Source organism: Accipiter gentilis, chromosome 11 (genome assembly GCF_929443795.1).
Source record: "Accipiter gentilis chromosome 11, bAccGen1.1, whole genome shotgun sequence".
Lineage (NCBI taxonomy): Eukaryota > Metazoa > Chordata > Aves > Accipitriformes > Accipitridae > Astur > Astur gentilis.
Genome location: NC_064890.1, coordinates 10899471 through 10919919, shown reverse-complemented (window position 1 = coordinate 10919919; position 20449 = coordinate 10899471). Strand labels below are relative to the sequence as shown.

The 20449-nt window shown below is 38.0% G+C and overlaps 1 protein-coding gene across 4 annotated transcripts in view; it reads right to left on the bottom strand.

Moving 5' to 3' along the window:
- Positions 1-398: 398 nt before the first annotated feature.
- PCLO (piccolo presynaptic cytomatrix protein) overlaps positions 399-20449 on the bottom strand; it is a 379284-nt gene continuing 359233 nt past the window's right edge. For all 4 annotated transcript variants that reach the window (XM_049814309.1, XM_049814305.1, XM_049814306.1 and 1 more), the window contains exons 24-26: positions 7207-7341; positions 6441-6586; positions 399-2685 (exon numbers count right to left, since the gene is read on the bottom strand). In XM_049814309.1, the coding sequence (XP_049670266.1) occupies positions 2545-2685; positions 6441-6586; positions 7207-7341 (422 nt within the window). In that variant the 3' untranslated portion in view covers positions 399-2544. The remainder of the gene's footprint in view (positions 2686-6440; positions 6587-7206; positions 7342-20449) is intronic.

Sequence of the window (20449 nt, the reverse complement as noted above, 5' to 3'; positions counted from 1 at the left end):
CCAACACAACTATTTTATAAAAATATTGGCCACATTTGTATGTGTGTGAGAGCAAAGCACGCCTGTCCGCTTTCTCAATTAAGAGTGATGATTACAGGCTTCCCAGTAAAGCAGCCAGATAGTGCTCGTTCCTGCTGGAAATCTCCATAGCAACTACCAGCGTGACTTGCTGTCTTTATAATAAATCTTAGCAAGAACAAAATTACCAGCAGTTTGCACAAAATTGCACACCTCATGGCTTGTACTTCACACAGTAATTGAAACTGGACTTTTTTTTTTTTTTTTTTTTTTTTGGTCTTTTTTCAAAGAAAGAGCACGCTATAGCCATCAGGAATGCAAAATAATCCACCAAAAGAGCAACACATACGTCAAATATATCCACATAGGATTTTTTTGGTTCAATTGGGGATTTTTTCTTTGAAGTATTTATCTTCTTATAAAAACATACACAACATCAAAACATATAGAATGTTTACAATAACTCCAGAGGATTGTTTTTAAAATATATGAGAGGTAGGGTATACATATACTGGTGAAAGCGTAAAATTCAACATTAAAGCACACATCCTACTTCCACTGTCAGTGATGTTGTGTTTTTAAGACAGCTAATAAGATTTTGGTAAGATTGCTCTGCTTGCAAGTTAAGCAGGCTACCAGCAGGTTATCAATAACAGGAGTTTCCTTGGTGTGTGTAGCATTAAAATCTTCTGCGTGTTTCTTCTCATATTCCTTTTCCACGCTGTTATTTTAAGTTGACAAAGATATAAATCAAAAACTCTATGTGGGAAGTGTCACCAGATTAAATGGTGTAGCTTTTCATGGTCAGTCCGGCTTCTGAATAAACTGAGCCTTGTTTTTCTTTCTTTTTAAAGCATATATTATTTTCTAGAAGAATATTTTCAGTTGGTCTTGCACAACCTGTGGAAGTGTACTATATATATTCAGAAAATATAAGAAGAGGTACGTTAAATAATTTGTGAAAAGTCCTCATGGGCAAGAAAAATAAATGTCCGAAGTACAGACGTTTGGTCATTTTCTTTTTAAATATGCAAAGGTCATCAGGTAATATTTTCAGGGAAACTACTTTTTAATGAAGCTGTGAAATATTAAACAACTTCCAAGTAACACGGGAGTTAGTACCATACTGATTCTTGTTTTTTAAAGGAACTGCTATACTTTTAGGAATGGGAGAAGAATCCCTCCCTTCTTCTTCAAAAATGGCACAATGGAAAATACAACAACCAGCCTAAGCCTTTCCCAAGTGAGCTAACTGCTCGGCTTCGAGCCCCTGAAAGTGGGACTTTTAAGCGTGGAAGTGCTGACACAGTCTTAAATGGTGCAAGTTACCCTCCTATTTACTTCTTTCCTAACTGAGAAGCCACGCTGTTGAGTGGATTATACTCAGACATTCACCTGAGATAGTGAAAGGATATTCTTAATTCTCTCTAATGCAACAGCATCCAGGCAGTAACTGCCCTGCTATCCCTTCCCCTCACATTTCAAGTGTGTCACTGGTGGTGATACAGAGCCCTGCACCGAGCGGGCCGGTGTTAGCACGGTGGGTCTACTGCTCCAAAGCGCCCACAAAATAACCTAGAATTCATCGTCTCTGTACAGTTTCAGAATAAGACTTGTTGCTGAAAAATGGAAGGACCTGTTGAAATAATTGTGTTAGTTCCAGTGCTTAAAACTCTTCAATTCCAAACTTTTTAAAAACTGCTGATTCATAGGGTAGGGTGAAGTACAGTGTCACTGACATCGAAACAGCATTTTTTCTTCCTGATGTAGTGCAGGTTACATCCCGTCCTTTCTCTGTAAAACCACATCCTAAATTATAGACCATTAATATAGTTCTATCTATTACATTCTAGGACAGTGGTTTATACTCATTGTTAACAGACAGAAACAAAGGAAACAATCAGATCTGATTCTCCACAGCATAGTTTTTGAAAGAAAAAGAAAGAAGGAAAAAAGTAATGTAAAATAACATTACCACTCTTGCAAACACATTGCTGTTTGTGTCAAGTGGCATAATCTCACTACAGCAAATTATCAGAGATCCTAAGGTGCAGAGGAACAAGTTTTGCACTTCTGATAAGTGAGATTCGGAAAGTCAGTCACCCTAGGTGCTTTTGCATAAAATGATCTCCTTCTGGTTGCACAGAAAACCAGACTGCTCTTTCCATCACACTACCTCCGGCTGCAGCCGAACTCTGCATTAACACCTGCCTTCCAGCCTTCATTATTTCCTTCACAGTTACTCTCTTCACAAAGAGTCCAACAACACGGAGCCCTCGCATCAGTCTTCGTTTCAAACAGCCTTACTTTAACTTCTGGGCCCAGGTTTTCTTTTACTTTGCTGTCTATTGCAGCAAAACAAGTGTACTAGCCCTCATTTAAGTGTGCTATGTAGCCCAGAGACTGCTCTTTTCTACTTTGTATTCTGAAAGACTAGCTAAACACAATGATATCAAACTATAGTCTTGGAGTAATGCTGTTTATAGCAGACTCTGCAGGTTTTGTGCCCTAAGCAGACGGCTCTGCTCAGTGTGTTTGTGTGGAGCTGACCAACAGTTTGTGCCAGTTTACTATTCTTTTCCTTAGATCCACTTTGTCAAGCCAGATATAAGCTTCTCCAATCAGTGTCTTTTTCATAAACTTCCCTCCATTGGAGACAAGCAGAATCTGGAAATATAACAATAATAAAACATAATTATCATTATGCACGTAATTATCATTGTGCATATCAACATACTGCGTTTGCTGGCAAACACGAAAAATTCAGAAATGTTGAGCTCCGTGTTTGTACCCACAGAGGAGGAAAGAAACACTGACCATGACCCTTTCTACAGAGTCATCTTTCCAATAGAAAGGAAGTCCTGTGGAAACGGAACCTTCCCTCTCTTCGATTTTATTATCATGGGATGTAGCAACTGGATGACAATTCTAAACTTCAGTGAGCAATTTGTTCACCTGCTGGTTACCAAAGACAAACACAAGGTCAAGTTTTAAGTTACAGGGTAAAGCTTTACGCGGGCAAAGTACCGGCCCTTTTTGAGTGCACGGGAGTCAGAGGGTGCCCTGCATATATAGGCTGTAACTCAGAGCAGACTAGCGTGTGAGAAAGTCCAGAGTTCTGGTTTCTGACCTCAGCAAGCAGTAGTCTAAGCTAAAATGCAGACTTGGTCTGAAATCTCCTTCGTGCTATGTCTCTGCTGAGAGTCACAGTACTGCGTCTGGTCTTACGGCTCTTGCTCGCCCAGCCACGGTGAGTGGGAAGGGCGAGGAACGGCCCCGGCACTTCTGGGAGCTGTGCGGGCTGGGTGTTCAAGGCTTTCCCTGACATATCCTACAGGCACAGGTTTTCCAGCTAAGCAGGTTCATGACGTGCAAGCAATAGACTTCTCTGAAGGACTTGATTCGTTCTGTGGGTCTCTAGGTTCATTCTATGTGTTTCTGGGAGAAATACATTTGATAATATATGTACTTCAGGGGGTCAGTTATAGTTACACATTCAGATGGATTTTACCATTTCTTAATTACTGAGGAACTGAATTAACAAACTCAATGCTTCTTTTTTTTTTTTAATCAACTTCCTAAGTTTTTCAAAAAGAAAAACAACTCATGAAAAACTGCATTTCCATGATAGGATTAGCAGCAGGTTTTTAATATTCACGGTCACTGAGCAGACCTCTTGCAATGCGCAAGGGAGGTAACTGATTACAGTAGGAGGCTGTCACCTCTGAGTGAACCAGCAGGAGAGAAAATAGGGCATTTTGTTGCTTGGTTTCAAAGATCTAGGCTAACAGAAAAATGGCAGAAGTCAAGGATTTTGTACTCCACTGAGATGCTGGAAGAGACCATATGGCAGTAGACATGCAACACAACTGCAGAAGAACTATAGTTTCCAGTAATCAAGACCTTCGACAATTTTGAAAATTTTCCATTCTGATTTGGGAAACAAAGTGACAAATGCAAACTTTACATTACAATGGAAATAAATAAATAAATAATAATTAAAAAAAAATTGCAATCATTTTCCTGGATGAGCTTCCCTGTTCCCTGGCCAATTTAGATATCTGTTGGCAAGTAAGGTATGTACCCAGACAGCTTAGACACCTACATGCCAATTAGTCAACAGGTTTGAGGAGGAAAGACAAAATGACCCTTGGGCAATGAGCTGTTAGGGAACTCCACCTCACTCTCAGAAAGCCCATCCTTGGGGAAAATAGGCAGCCTGCCTCTACCGCTGGTGGCTTTCTAGGTCACCTGGCTCAGTGTTTTCCTGAAGAAATGGACAGTCTAGAAGCCGGCAAGCCAACCAGAACATCTGTGAAAAACATTCTTCCCTTTTTTTCTGATTACCCTCACATAGGACATTATGTATTTCTAATTGCAGCAAGCCAGTCAGTCAGGAGCCAGCTGGGGAGCAAGGTGAAGGAGCCAGGAGCTTAGTGCCTTCCAGAAGGAAACCCAGGTGGGTTACCAGGGAATAGGGAAATCAGGGAAGCGAGCAAGCAAGCTGCCAGGGGCTGAGGGAAGTGCCTGTCTGAAACCTGTCAAAATGTTTTCTGCAGAATGTTTTCATTCTGACACATCAACAGTTTCGGGACAGAAAAAAATTTCTAACAAATTTTTCATCACTTCTGTCCCTGATCCTTCTCTCCACTCCTCCCAGCTGGATCCCTAGTATCTATCTTCTCCAGCTTGTCTGTCTCTCAGCCTTGTTTTATCCCTGCTCCAGGCTTTAAATTCCAGAGTTGTTATCCTGTATCATCTAGTCTCAGGGTTTTTTTTTTCCCTATTCCCAATACTCCTGACCAGAAAATTCTAGCTTTTTTTTTTCTTCTCTCTTCTTTTTTTTAAAAAGTTTTTTCTCAATAGTCCATGGTCTTATTTTTATTGCTAATATTCACAGTTCTTGTTGTTGATTTTTAGAGTGCAGACCCTTGCCCTAATTTCTGACTCCAGTTGGTTCTCATGTCTCTTTATAATGTACCTTCTATGATTACCATGTTTGATCTCATTTTAGTCCCTCTCTCTGATATTACTTTGTACCTTAATCTCCCAATTCCATTTCTCTTCTATACATTCTGGTTTTGTTTCATGTCCCCCTCCTCCAAATCTCTTTTGACAATGTCCATCTCTTTGCCCCTAGATGTTCATCACTCAAATTCAACATTCAAATCGGCCAACTTTATTGACCACTCTGGATTTTCCCAGGTAATATAACATCTTAAATAGTCTTTTACCGAGTCTATTGAATCAATAAGGATGTTAGGACACCTTAACACAGGGAAAACAGTATCTATTTTTGTTGGCCTTGTTTTGTAAGCAGCATCCGTTTTGGCTTTAAATTTAATGATGCAACCAGTAAGCCTAACATAAGCACTTAGATAATCCAGTCTAACTTTAGTCATCAAAATGTAGCTGGCTTGTTTATGTCAGTCTTCCAGTTTGAAAGGTACATTAAGTGGATTCTGGTATGACCAACAATTCCTCCCACTTACTTTTAAGATTAGCTTGCAGATACCCCTGGAACTGTCCATTCCTTCCCACTGACTAGAAGAAGCCTGAGTATCTGGCTTATATTAATCTACTCATGTGAAAGTAAATTAAGGTAGCTAAAGTGAATCCTACCCATCTGAAAAAGCAAATCTGACCAAATGATCAAATCTGTCTAAGCAACTACAACACAGGAGAAGTACTATTCCTGAATCAGTTCCACACATCATTTGATGTGCCAAAGAAAATACCATCATCTCCTTTACAATGTACACAGAGAATATTTATTTGACTTGGCATAATCAGTAATTTTGCAATGTCCAAGATTATGACTATTGTGTCTAATTCTAGGCACCAAAACTTTTAAAGAATTTGAAGAACTGGAGAGAATGATAAAGTGATTAGGCATTTAGGCAACAGGACATATCAAAGAAATATGGTTTACTTAGCCTTTCCTCTTTACTTAGGAAAACAAGAGGAGAGATATGATAACAACCTTTCAGTCTGCAAACTTTTTTTATGAAAGGAAAGCAGATCAGTTTTCCTCTGTGCTTTGTGAGCATACTTAAGGATAAGTGAACTTAATTTAAAAATATGGCATATTTAAGTTAGATATTATGTTAAACTTTCTAAATACACAGAAAATTATTTTTGGAAGGAATGCACAACCTCCTTTTCTAGGGGGTTTGAAGAACAGATCAAGCCTAAAACTTTCAGGCCCAGTCTATAAATACCCCTCCTCAGTGTGGGGTGACAGATTAAACCATCTTTTAAAGTCTCCTCCAGCCTGATAGTTCCATTATTACGTAATTGTGTTATTTCCTTTGTAATTTTCTCTTTTCAGCAAACAACTGGGGTAGAAGAGTGATCTCAGATGCCCATGGCACAGCATGGACAACATCCAAAAATTAGGTTTTTATAAAATGCAGAATTACCTGAAGAGAATGCCCAGCAGGACTCAAGCTAAATCTAAATGTTTCATTGAATGAAGGCTCTCGGTCATGCCTGCATACCCTGGTTTTCTTCTTAATTACTCTCTTTTGGGTAGAGATATTGACAACGTACAGCTTCACATACAGGTCTGGGGAAGAACAGTTCAATGAGTTAAATACAGAAGCTTTTAAATAATCATTGTTGCTCATGTTTTCAACAGAAGGGAAGTGTTGTGAAGAAACAGAGCATGGTACTCTACAAAGCCATATTCTATTCTCATTTGCATGGTGCAGAAATGGAACCACCCCACTAAATCCAAGGGAATTACTTTGTGTTTACAGTGCTGTCATTAAAGGAACAAATACCTTTATGTCTTTATGTCTGTATGAAAATATTATTATTAACCTGATTTTTTAATTTTTAAAAAGCTTTTTCACCAAAATACAATTTTTCACTAGATATCATTGTTCTTTAATAACCTAGGGATTTATAATTTTTATTAACATTAAAAAAGGATTAATTTTTAACAATCAAAAGTAAATTAAAAAGAGGATTAACTTCTGAGAGTTAATTTGCTTCTACAAAATGCTTTTGCTTTCATTAAAGTTACTTAAAAAAAAAAAAATCACTTCAAAAAGCATCCTATAGAATATGTCATTCTGGTTAAGAAGCAATTTTCTTTCCCATTTTAGCGGTGATGTTAAATGACTTCAGATACATCCTACTTAATGTTTTCATAGTATCATGAAACTGGTTTCTGTGTGATACCTGGTAGATGATCTGGAGATTTAAATTTGTATGTGATATTTCTGCACTGAAGGATTTCTACTATCAGCTGTTCTCCATCTGTCTTCATTTCCTTCTTTAATGCAATCTTGATTTCACCCATAACCTGTGTTTTACCTGGAAAAGCAGAAAAAGCAACCCTCATTAATGTAAAAGGAAACTGAATGTATCTTTCTAACTTGGAAAGAAGTAGAGTTTTCTGGTTTGTTTGTTTTTGTGGGTTTTTTTTTTTTTGTGGTTTTTTTTTTTTTTAGTTTTGGGTTTTTGTAGATTGATTTTTTTTAATTTATTGTCTTCTTTTTTTCGGGACAGCTTATGGTTTCTAGTCAAGTGTATAAGGATATTGTATTGCTTGGCTGAACAAATGGTAGATACATGCAGTGCAACTGTATAACTAGATTATATGCTTCAAATGTATTTGCTTCAGAGGAGCTTTTTTCCCAAGAATACAAATTTCTCTAAGAGTCATTACAAGTCATGTAATGGTCACCACAATTCACTTTTCCAGAAACTTTTACTACAAGATTCTGAAATTATCTCATAAAAAAAAAAAAAAAAAAAAAAAAAAAAAAGGAAATTAAAAAAAAAAGGAGAACATTCAACAGAGTGTTAAAAAGAAAGATTCTGAAAGGCAATGAATTAAGACTTTGGTGAAGTTACCATTTCATTTCACCTTCTTACATATATAGAGCAATACCATTCACACAATTTAAAGGGAAGTGCTCACTGCGACCTTTAAAAGTAAAGGTGTTTTCCCTTCTCAAGTGGGCAGAAATACAGATCCGTTATTCCTACATTGTATGGATTTCTCTCTAAATCAGTCCAGAGATGGAGAGAAGGCGCAGAATGAAATGTAGGCAAAGCTGTTTTGCCTTTCCCCTCTCTGTCGTCCCACAAGGCTTCGCTGAAGCCAGGCAGACCAGAGCAGGGCTACATCTAAATGAGGACGGTGGTGTAGGCAGAGCCCATGCCCTCAGCAAAGCGCCGTCTGTAATAGCACCGTGTCTTAAAAGGGGTTGTGCTTCTATAGCCATTGTCCTGCTACCGTAAAGTATTATTTCACCTTCCTCTTCCCTTTAGACACTGGATAAAAAGCAACCAAACTGTTAAGCCCCTGGGAGTCTTTATTACCTAGTTCCTGGAGCCAGCAGAGCTGGAGCTTTAACGCATTACCAGGAAATTCTAGGAGCTGGTGCCAAGAGGTTGCAAGAAGCAAAGAAATTCTGCAGAAAGTAAGTGATTATGATACATCTGGAGAAGCTTCTCTCTTAAAGAGTAGAAAATTACCAAGTGGCATTCAGAGATTACTTACTTGTATCACAAATGGATAACCAAATTTAAATAAACCCCACTAAAAATGCCAGCTGTAGTTTCACGGATGTGCATGAGCAATCATACGTTCTATTGTTTTGCCGACTTAAAATATTTTGGGGGATCATTAATAAAAATTTAATAACAAGTAATCACAGCTACCACCTGGGCCACCAACCCTCCTTATGAACTGAAGCTGGAATCTCACTTAGTTACAGTCAATAACAAGGTTGCAACTAGGCTTCAGCTGGGTCAGCGCTTCAGTTTGTGGGAGAGGAACTGTTAGGAGGCAAGTGATTCTTTCACCGTATTTCATCATCACAAAACACTTCCTATAGGTTTGAACATGCAATAATAGCATCTTGCTTTCTGCTACATGTTTGTGCAAAGAGAATGGAGCTCTCATCTTGTGAAGGCAGCAGAAAAAAACGTCGGTAGTTGGGATCAAAGAAGGAAAAGCCGACAATGTTCCTGTTGTTATCCATTAATCTGTTACGAAGCCCTTTTTCTGGAAAGTATTGAGTGCCCAGTGGGTCTAGCTTGGCTAAACTGTGGATTTTGAATGACTGGAAACTGATACGAGAAAAAATTATAATGCCTCCTCTGCTTTGTGTATAAACTACCAAAATCACTGATGAAGACATGACATACCTGAAAGATGTTGCATAAATCTGGCTTTTTGATCGATACTGGTTCTTGCACTGACCCCAATACTTGACCATGAAAAAAGCCCAGCATGGACAGCTGTAGCACAAACCTAACATTAGTTTCAGGCAATCTTTAGTTAACCACAGCCTTTTCTGGAAAATGTGCTTGACTTTTTTACTTTACTTTATTCCCTCTCTGTCCTTTAAGGTCTATTTGCAACAGTTGTTAGGACCTCCTCTTTCTTGATTACCTTAGTAACTTCTTTTTCACTTAGATGTGCATTCAACATAAAACCATGTCAGGTAGGTTGGATGTACCTGTGCCATTGTGAGCTAGAAAAAGGGAGAAATGGTTCGAGTAAATCAGAATGTGTTTGAAAATTCCAGCACCATTTTTCGGCCTCTGGAAATTTTCCATGGACTGTTCTGTATCCCCGGATACTCTTTACAACAAACAATCCTGTTTCACTATTTAAGCCTCATGGGGAAAACAAAGATCTCCAGCTGCGAGCACATTAAGCATGATAGCTCTCTCATGCTTCTGTACTAACTTTCATTTCTCCCACAGCATGCAGTGGAAAAGCCTTAACACCAGCCTTATGAAACTTTGCACTAAAATAAATTACCATTTCAAAACCTAGCAGAATCTTGAAGACTGAGAAGAGATTCCTATTCCTTCTGTTGCATGGCTTTTCCCCCTCTTTCTCATGTATGTTCATTATATCTTTACTTTGACAGGTGTGTAAGAATAGAGCAAATGTACATTGCTTGGTGGAGTTGATTCTTTAAATGGAAATAGGGATACACTGATGAGGGGAAGTGTTAATAAAGAACTGTCTATGAGCTGTTGAGAGAATTCACAGTGTGCTGAGCTGGACATGAATGTTCTTTGGCTGATATGATGGAAAGAAAGTTGCTCAGGGTGTCACGGGATTGGGTGACCCCGAGGATTGCATTGGTAGGAATAGCTCAAAATACAGTGCCTAGTCACAACCTTTTGCATTCTTCTGTAAGTTTAGAAAACATCAGTCATAAGCGATGTGTGAATGGAACCAGTTGTGGGTATTTTGGTACATTGGATGACGATAAACAAATGTTACAATACAACTCCGAAAAAAGTAAATACAGTGAAAGAGACATTGCATATCTTTCTAGGAAAGTACTAATATGGCTAAGACACTGGAAAATAATTTGTAACTTGAATATTAATATTTGCCTCAATAAAGGTGAATTCCAGATGAAACAGGTGCAAACCATGATTATCACTGTTTCAAAGAACCATATAATAAAGCATTAAAACCATTACTTTCTTATTTAGCCTAGGAAACAAGTACTGGAAAAAGATGAAAGTGCTTTCTACAAACATATGATAGAGTAAATATTGAAAGGGATAAGAAATATTTAAGCTGAATTTGTATGATATTATACCTGTTACATATATATCAAATGCAGACTTACTGATGTACCGCACGAGGACCACAGGCATGCACAGCAGCATTGTGTTCGCGTTAGGAACAAGTTAACAGTACCTAATCAATTCCTAAAAATATATAGCTACGATTAGATACATTAGTGTTTTTTACATGACAGTACACCTCTTTTTATAGGACCAAATTTATTAAAAATCCATTAACAATTAAATGGTGATGGTTAATTAACTAAATTGCTGCAGGGTATTTGAGAAGTCAAGGGTTTTAAATTTGCTGTGGTGATGGCAACAGAAGCTGTTGCTCTTGTAGAACTGTCACACTTTGCGCTGTGAAAGGTTAACTAGTTCTGCTATTAGTCTTAAATGACTGCTGCTGTAAATCATAGGATGTGTCATCTGCACTGTTGTTGTCAACTTCCAGGGATTGATAACTCTGGATTGTGCTCCCATTCTTTTTTGATCAGATGCCTGCTGTCAAACGAAATTGCCCAAGACAGTAGTAAAGAGTTGTTTCCCATTGGTCTGTGTTATCAGGGCTAATTCAGGAGTGCATTTAAATGAGCAGGTAATCTCACTGGACAATGACAGTTCAATTGTCAAAATGTAAATTTATGAGCTAAATTACACATTTTTCTTAGAGTAAGTTGAATTGCCTTCTGAGATTAACTATGTCTACTTGCATAGATGGATCAAGTGTGAGTAGGTTAAACTTGGAATTTTAAATATGAGATGCTTAAATGCTGATACCCAATGAGCATCATACTAGAGCAATTTTCTGAATGGATTAAGAAAATACATAAACTGACATTTTGTTCCATGGTTGTGTATAAGTTAATACAGGCTCCTTCTGTTCCAGAAGAGTGACTGGGGGTATTAGAGCAGTGGAATTAGAAATAAAATGGGGGGGGGGGGGGGGGGGGGGGGAGGGGGAGTATACTGACAATAATTTCCTATCATTTTTGTTTCCAAATGAAATTTATAACAGAATTATTGTTTCCAAAATAGGTAAGAAATGCTCTTCTGGAACTTTAAGAGTCATACACTTTATGGTCAAGGACTTAAAAATCACAGAAATGTCCTTCTGAGCAGCTTCCAGTGAGCCTGGCCTATTGAGCATGGCAATGTTAATTTGGGGTTGTGATGGTGGGTTTTGGTGTGGTTTTTTTTGAAATTCCTTACAGCCCAGATCATCCTCTTACTACTCAATCAAAGAACTCAGACGATAGGAAAAAAAAGGAGGACAAAACAAACAAAAAACCCCAACCAAACAAAAAACAACAACCCCCCCCCAGCTTTACTTTCATACAGTTTGCGACTACAATCTATAGGACTAGCATGCCTTATCCATCATGTATGTAGAAAAGGAAGGATCATAGAGCCGTGCTTTGTTTTAGCAGGATTTCTCCTCCTATTTTTCCTGTTGTGTGTGTTCACAGAGATGGCTGCATTTTGAGAAGAATGCACATTATTTCAAGGTTTATTTCTACACTTTCTGATTCTGAATACTCAAGTTACTTTCTTTTTTCTGAAAGCACCCATCCCAGAGAGCAATCCCAGGTTTCCAAATGTTGGTGCAGAACAACATTTTGCTCTATTGCTGCAGACAAGCCCCCTTTAAAGAAGACCAGATACATCCACACTGCTTTGCTGTTAGCACTATGTCTTCTGACCCACATCTTGTTGCCCTGTGGCAGGAGCACACAATTTTTTTTTATTTTTTTTTTTTTTTGTATTTTAGTGCAAAGAGCCTGAGAAAATTAGACTTGTCTTATTGTAACATGATGGTGGTATATAGAGAGCATGAGGCTGCCATTGGGAATGACAAGGGAGAACATGGGAGTATTTGCCAGTGCAGGGCCAGCTGTGTTAGTGCTGGCACTCAGTACAGAGCACAGGGAGACAATCATGTCCTCCACACGGTGGGGAGATGGGCAGGCTGCTTCCAGAACCTCGGTTTTGGCTCAGAAGGAGCAAATCAGTCTGTGCTAAAAGAATTCCCGGAAGAAAACCAAAATCATTCAGTAGGGGAATCAAAGAATCCAGATCAGAGACTCCACAAAGAAGAGAAATTATGTGAAGAGTGCAAATGCCAGTTATGAGACTGCGTGATGCAACTCTGTAAATGTTCTCTTGAGGAATGTTTAGGAATAAGAAATCTCCACAGATTTTTGCATTAGTGGTTTCTGGTATTTGCTACTTGTCATATTTTGTGTGAGTGTTCCCCATGAGCAAACTGAAGTGAGTGAAATCTGTCTCCCAACTTGTCTTAAAATCATTTCTGAGTATAACATGAAGTATCGTTCCTTCTGAATCTGTTACATTTATAATTCTGAAAGAGTAAGTAATAAGCCTCAGAATTTCCATAATCTTTCAGTCTAAGATGAAGAGATGAATAATGATTAGCACAGTGTCATCATAAGCATATGATCAGAAATAAAGACTTCTTTTGTTAGAACCAATTTCATTTCCTTAGGTCTTTCTCTGTTTCGATACCCTGAGAGATTAAATTAATGAACCGCTGAGAGCTCTGTACAGTGTTCATTGATGGAATACAGGCATTCCTTTGACACATCTTAGCACCGTTTGTCTCACAGGTATCTAATGACCTGGACTTGGTGCAGCTATAGTTATCTCTAGCGCTGTATAATGAGACATCATGTCTTCCAGAACTGAATAACTCAAATACTCCTTATGTAGCTGTATTGCTTAAATAAACAAAATCTTGGATTCAGCTATATTAGGGTATGTTTGCAATATTTAGAACATTAGAATATGTAGTAGCATGTCATAAAGTCTAAGGAACCCAAGGTGGGTTCTTGAGAACTTGCTTCAAAAAAGCTTTAAAATATGGGACATAATTAAAAGGAAGCAAAACCCACGGGTTTTGTCCCCAGATCTCTGTGATCTTAGACTTCATCTCTGTGTCTAATTGCAGAGGTGGAGATAATAACATCTACTTCTCTAAAGCTGTTTGGATTTAGTAACTGAGATTGGGTATACTGTAAAGAGAGAGACTTTGATCATGTTAGCATAAACAGGACTCTAGTGTGCAGTCCCCAATACCATGAGAAAGCACAAAGACTTAGAAAGGCTGATGAGGACCTATGCCATTTCCCTCCACCATAATCCATGAAGCTTGTACAGACATAATTTTCTGCCTAACAGAGTGCTGCTGTAGCAAGAAATATGTTTCTGCTGGATTCCTTTAGCACTATTTTGAGAACCAGAAGTCCATCCTCCAGCAGACAGTGTTGCTTCAGGAAAACAAGATAACATCATCTTATTGCAGTAAATATTTCAGTATTACTGCAAATACTAGCCAGTTGTTATTTACATTTCACTATTGGAGTTAAACAACTCGAACTGAAGGCAAAGCAAAAGGGTATTCAACACTATTTTAAAATTAAATATACCAAAGATACAAAATACCAGCCAAAACTTTCCAATCTTTTTTTAAGCAAATTCTTCCCTGTTTTTTTTTTGTTTCATTTTGTTTTGTTTTTTTAAAATTTTTAACATCACATCAGTTACTTGCACTACCAGCTGTTTATATTCATAATGCCTTTCATCTTCTTGCTGGGACATGAGCTACTGGCAAAGCTCTTGCAAAACATTGATGGATGAGCTTTATAAACAATGCCTTCCAATGTTTACAGGCTCCAGCCTTTTCTGTCCTTTTGAGTTTTTTTCATTACCTTCTTTTTGTCTTTCACCTTTCTCCCACATATTTCTTTCTCCCTGAAAAGTGCCACAAATTTACCTGTAGGCTGGTTTTACCTTTGTGTTCCCTTCCGCAAGAAAAATCAGACATCTAATACAGTCTTAACTACTACCTGCTCCTGTCTCACAGTGCTTTAAATAGCTGTTGTTGGGTTCACTGGCATAGGACTGTCTCAATAAACATGTGCCCCAGCTCCACAGATGAGGCTGAATACACGCAGGTTCTGAAATTTGTTGCTTCTCTTGCAGTTGGCTACCCAGTCTGCCCCGCATGGTGCTATCAGCTGGTCATGGGACAAACTAAAGCTCAGAATAAGGCTGCCTCTTTTTCCCCTGCTCTGAAAAGCAGTTGCAGCTGCTGAGGGTCCTTGGTACGCGTTCAAAGTCTTCTCTCGTCTGCCTGTGTGAAGGCTCGGTGGTGTTGGACATGAAGGGCACCTGAGCAGGTGTTACTACAATTTATTCCTTCCCTTACCTGATGGAGGTAGGGATACTGTGTGCAGGCAGTCATGCTCCTCTGAAATGGTAAATGCTATGGGTTCAGCTCCTGACAAAAGGGTTCCTTCTGGGATACAGGGATGCTCTGCGGTGGGAGCAGGCATGAGCCAAGGGAGCTGCTCTCCCTTTTTCCTTCCCTCTCCTTACCATGAAGATGTAAACTGCTGTGAGCAGACTGCATATTATGAGATGAGCAAAGATTAAGGTCTTTCATTAATATCTCCCTGTCTCCTCTGATGTGATGTGCATATAATCATGTAACGAGGGAGAGGAGCAGAATTCAGGAACTTTGCTCACAGCAAACACAACTTACAATGTTGTGGGAAGTGAGAGTGGCTGGCTTTAAGGCTCAGGCATATGAACAAGCTGACAGTTTTATGTTATGATTCTTAGAGCTAGCAGGCTCACTGCCCACAGAATTTTGAATATACTGGTGCAGAAATTTAGCCTGTATGCCCAGAATTCTTAGTAGGATAAACCAAAAAATATTTGAAGGAAAATAGCCTTTTGCCTGTTGAGATTTTGAGGTGTGGAATATTTCCCAGAAAAAAATATAAACTTAATGTGTGTGTGCCTCTTTCAGAGACTTGATTCATTTCTTTTAGAAGAAAAAAAAAGAGAAAAAAAAAATAATGTTGGCTGTGGACTGATGACATGTGTGAAAACTCTTGGCCTGAAGTAAAGCGATTTGTGGGAAAAATAGCATTGATACTTCACACATGCTCAAATATGAAAAATAAAAATCATAGACCTGTACCAATCTAGTTTCAAGCATCTTTATTTCTGTTAAGTGGCATTCTAAAATGTTGTAGGAAAAAGTTAATGAGGCAGTAGGAAGAGGTTAATGAGGCAATAAGTTTAGAGGAGATGAATTAGAGGAGAAAGTTTCACTAGTGTCAGAAGCTGCCTGTGTCAATGATCTAAAGGACATTATAGGGGAACAGAGATTTCTCCAGAAAGATTTTTTCAATATTTTAGTGAGACTGGTCCCTGTACCATAGAGGCATTTGGAATAAATGAGGGGAAAGTCATGAGAACTGTAAATATCACATTCAACTGATTTAGGTGATTATGACGACAAAGATTGCTTTTACTGGTGAAAACAAACACAGAATACCTGTAAGTATTTGACAGGTGGTAGGTAGAGGGAGAACAAAAATGGGGTGAGGGAAGTCAAGAGAGTTACAGAGATAATTCATAATACATCCTACTAGATAGCTCTTATTTGTATTTATTTATACTTCTGTGGAAGGAAAACCTTAGTTCTAAGCTGAGTATTCTTTCAACATCCTCTCTGAAATTCATTCAAATACCAGAATACCCCAAATTTGGTTTAGAATAATAAACTAATGACAGGGTTAATCACAAGGAATTTTAGGCGGCTAACTCAAACTCCCCAGACTCTGCAGTCAATAGGGGTAGCACCTCCTTACACATATGTTAGGATGGATAAATGCCTTGTGGTGGTGCCTGCCTTTTTTTGAAGCCTGATTTTTAAACAGTGAAATTAGGCTAGAAGTATCAAAATGCAAATCTACAGCTCTATCATTTTCCATAACTTCAATGAAAGAAAGCTAAATTGATGTTTGAAATTATTCTTGCTATTTTAATTGAATTTCAAAGATAGGTGCAGCTTGGATCTGAAAGGGGGAACTATGCAGCCTCCTGTCTCAGAAGGCAAAACTCTCTTCAGCCACCTTTGCTCCCCTTCATCCTCACCATAAATTATTGCCTGAGTCTAAATATACATTCACAGTCTTCTTTTCACAATTTTAGCATCTTACATAAGGAGACATATCAGACGCTGCAGATTCAGCTGCATAAAAGATGCCTTGGCACAGCACAGCTGAAATTTTGATGATGAAAGGCACACTTTGCCCTGGCTTTTGGATGGACAAAAGTTCATACAGGGAAAAGAAGAAAACTAATGTCATACATACAGAGCAACCTGAACCTTGATTATTTTAAGCCTATTCTATTGCAGTTTTACCAAGGAGAAAATGTATTGCTAAAGGGAGAAGAAATTTGCAAACTGCCATTAAAAGTCTGTATTTGACACAACCACAGTTCCGTAAAGTATTTTGCACAATACTACAATAATCTTTCTGTAATATAGCATAAGTATTCTGTTAAAGTAGGACAAGTGAGTCTGCAAGCTCTTTTTCCATGTCAGTATGAGAACACAAAATGGGTTTTACCTATACAAAACCAGGGAGGATTTTGTTAGATTTTGCTTAGGTTCTCATTTTAATGATGACAGATTTTAAGCTACTTTCCCTCTCCCATGGCAAATACATTTTTAATCTTTTTTTAGTTTTGATATGCAAGTTTTTGAGAGTTTGACAATATAGTCTGAAATGACAAAATCCCTTCTGAGCCAACCTTCACTTTCTGTGCCAAAACGAAAAAGTTTACACCTTCTCACTCTGAATATATATGTGAAGATGTGAATATCACAACAGTTTTATTCATTCTTTTTGTCCGTTTGATGTCATGGAATTAGACATGCTGGTTTGAACCACTAGAAACCCCAGGAAATGGATTAAAGTCCATTTGGCTTATATTGCAATATGATGAAAGTATAATGGAAATAATACAAGCACTTTAAGATGAGTGAAATGACTCCCATGGATGGTAGCAAGAGATAATAGAAAATTTGCCCAATGATATAACAAAGAGGATCAAATAATTGTAAATATAATTCAGAAATATTAAAGTAGCACAGTATCAGAAGGGGTAAAACTGGATTGCCAAGTAGGTTTTTAATATTATTTACTTTTCTGATTCCAAAGAGAAAATAATCTTTGAACAGAATATTCTCTACTTGGGATGTAAGCAAACATCCCCCAAACTAAATACAAATACACAGAGTGGTTCAAAAATATTGTAAGAACAACATATTTCCTAAGAACAACAGCTAAAAATGAAAGCAATGAAACTAAAGTACTTGAAGATTGCATTTCTGAAAAGTAATAGTTCTGTTAGGAAACCTGCTGACCACTCGGGGAACAGAGTGACATGAAAACAAAGTTTATTTATATAATTTCTGCCAAATTTGCAGATCAGGCATAAGAAAAATAAGTCATATTACATTTAAATGTAAACCAAAGAACATGTTGTGTTACAGGAACACCTAGGAAGTTCCCCATTTGCTTTAGCAGATAGCTTCTCAGGTGGTGGTTTTTCATTCCTTTTAGTGTTTTGGACAACTGGTTTGACAAAAGGAAAAAATCAAGCCTCAAAGGCAGATGGATAAAATTAGATGCAGGTCTTTAAAGACTTTAGATCATTAGAAAAATAAATAGAAAAACAGCGCAAGGATAAAGTGCTGACTTCAGGAGCAGACATTACCTACACATCTAATACAGGCTTAGTTTTACTAGGCATGCTAAAGATTTTAAAAGTGATAACAATACTGAAACAAAATACCAACATTTTCTGACTTAGCAGTGCAAATAATAGAATATTTTCATACTTCTCCTTTGTCCTAAAGCCCTCCTATCACAGGGAAGTATACACAATGAATAGGAATTGGTGTAAGAACCACATATGTTGTGTTTTCATTCCAGTTTGGAGAGTGGCTCATTGCACATTTACTGCACAGACAATAAGCACTGAGCCTGCACTGTTAGTGCAGTGGAACAAGCTGTTTCGTTTCACAGCTTGGCCAAGTCATTTATAGCCCATAAAAAATTACTTAACACATGGTGGCATATGTAACTCTATAAAGCTTTCTTTGAGAAGGAGGTGGAAGATGGCATTTGTATACACAAATATATCCATCCATACACACACTCAAGCTAATGCAATATGTTAGCACTCTTTTGTGCTGTAAACCTAGTAGGCACTCTATCATGGTAACTGAAGATGAAAATTTTTGGTAACAACCTGCCTATTCATTCCTCACATCATGATTTCCAGATTCCCACTCAGATTTATACTGCAGATCTGAGTGTCTTCCGTGAAATATGCTTAAAGTCTTGCTCATACCTCCCTGGAACTATACACTGGTGAGCACAGTCGTGTGTGCTGCACAGCTTGGGTACCAGAGCAGATGCTTCTGCACTGACTGTTCATGTGGAAGACAGGTAATGCTATTATATTAATAGATTTTCTTTCGCATACTTACATTACCTGGTACAGTGGTAGCAGCCCACTGTTGAGATGCTATTTCTCTATCATTAAATAAGAATGATTACTGAAATAATTGTTGCTAATAAGACTACTAAGTATAAGAGTATGAGAAATTGCCTATTCAGTGTGATAGTAAGAGCTGTGATAATTCTAGCAAAGCTCATTGTGTCTAATATAGGAAAGAAAGCCAAATCTGTCTTCCAGGACCATGCAAGTGTTTTGTGGCTGGCTGTAGAGAACCTAGGAAATTTTAGCACAAAAATGAATGCTTGTAATTACTACTGGGATTCAACTACCTGCATAATCTGTCCAACAGAGCAATGAGGGGTGATCCTTTCCATTAATCAGGATAAACATGGAATCAGCTCAGTCAAAACTGGAAAAATATGTTAATCCAAATTTGCTCAGGAGGGATGGACAGAAATGTTATGCAGACTATTCCACAGTGTGAGGCAGAATTCAGAGTTTTTCAGTCCCTTGAGGAGTGATGCCTGGAAGCATTTCTTACAGTAATGTGGGGATGGTTCCTAAAGTTGTAACCAGTTTGGAGAAATATCAATTTACCTTTCAGCTCCTGCCCAGAGCCTTCTGTTAAATGCATTTATTTTTTTTTAATCTTGTAACCTTCCATCGGAAATCTTTATAGTCTAAAATACCTGTTTTTCATTGAAATACATATGTTACATTTTCCCTTTCATTCAGCACTCAGCAGTGCCATTATTCTTCATTTCATGCAATGCTGATTCCCTCAAACTGCTATAATAGACATATCCTAAAGTTGGTATTTCATTGCACTGTTGAACTGATGTGTGTGGTTAAAGTCCACAGAGATATATTTGAATAAAAAATCTCATATAAAAACCTAGAACAGAATAAAAAGTACAGGGACAGTACAGCACTTATGTAAATGCACTCATAGAGCTTTGTGATGAAGACAGAAATAATGGAAAGAAAAAGAGAAAGGGAAAATGTGTCCCTATTTACAGTGTTCTTCAACTGGGAAGAAACCTGTTAAGTAAATGGAATTATAGATCACTTAAAAACCAGTGTCGAAGCTCAAAATGATTAGTCCATGTTCCAAGTGGAGTAAATGACTCTATAGAATAGGTCTTAATCTTCTAGGGGGGTGAAAATGCCAAAAATGTTTCTGAATTTCTGAACTTTCTCTTAGAATGAAAGAAGAGCTGGGAATTATGGATTTTAGAAAAACAGAAGGGCCTAATGTTCAGTAATGGGAGAATGTGATAGGTTGGTAGCAAAGATGCAGGACGGGGAGGGGGGGGGATTTCTAGTGCAAGACTGAAAATTTTCCAATACGATGACCTAAAACATTTATTCAGGACCTTTAAGAGTGAGGAAAAAAGTCAGAGACTGATTCCTAGGAATCTCACATCTCAGATGCTGAGACCTCCTCCTGATGCCACACAGAACAGAGGTGCTCAGTCCCCTGTTCTGGGAGCTGAGAGTCTGTCCCAGGTAAGGTGTC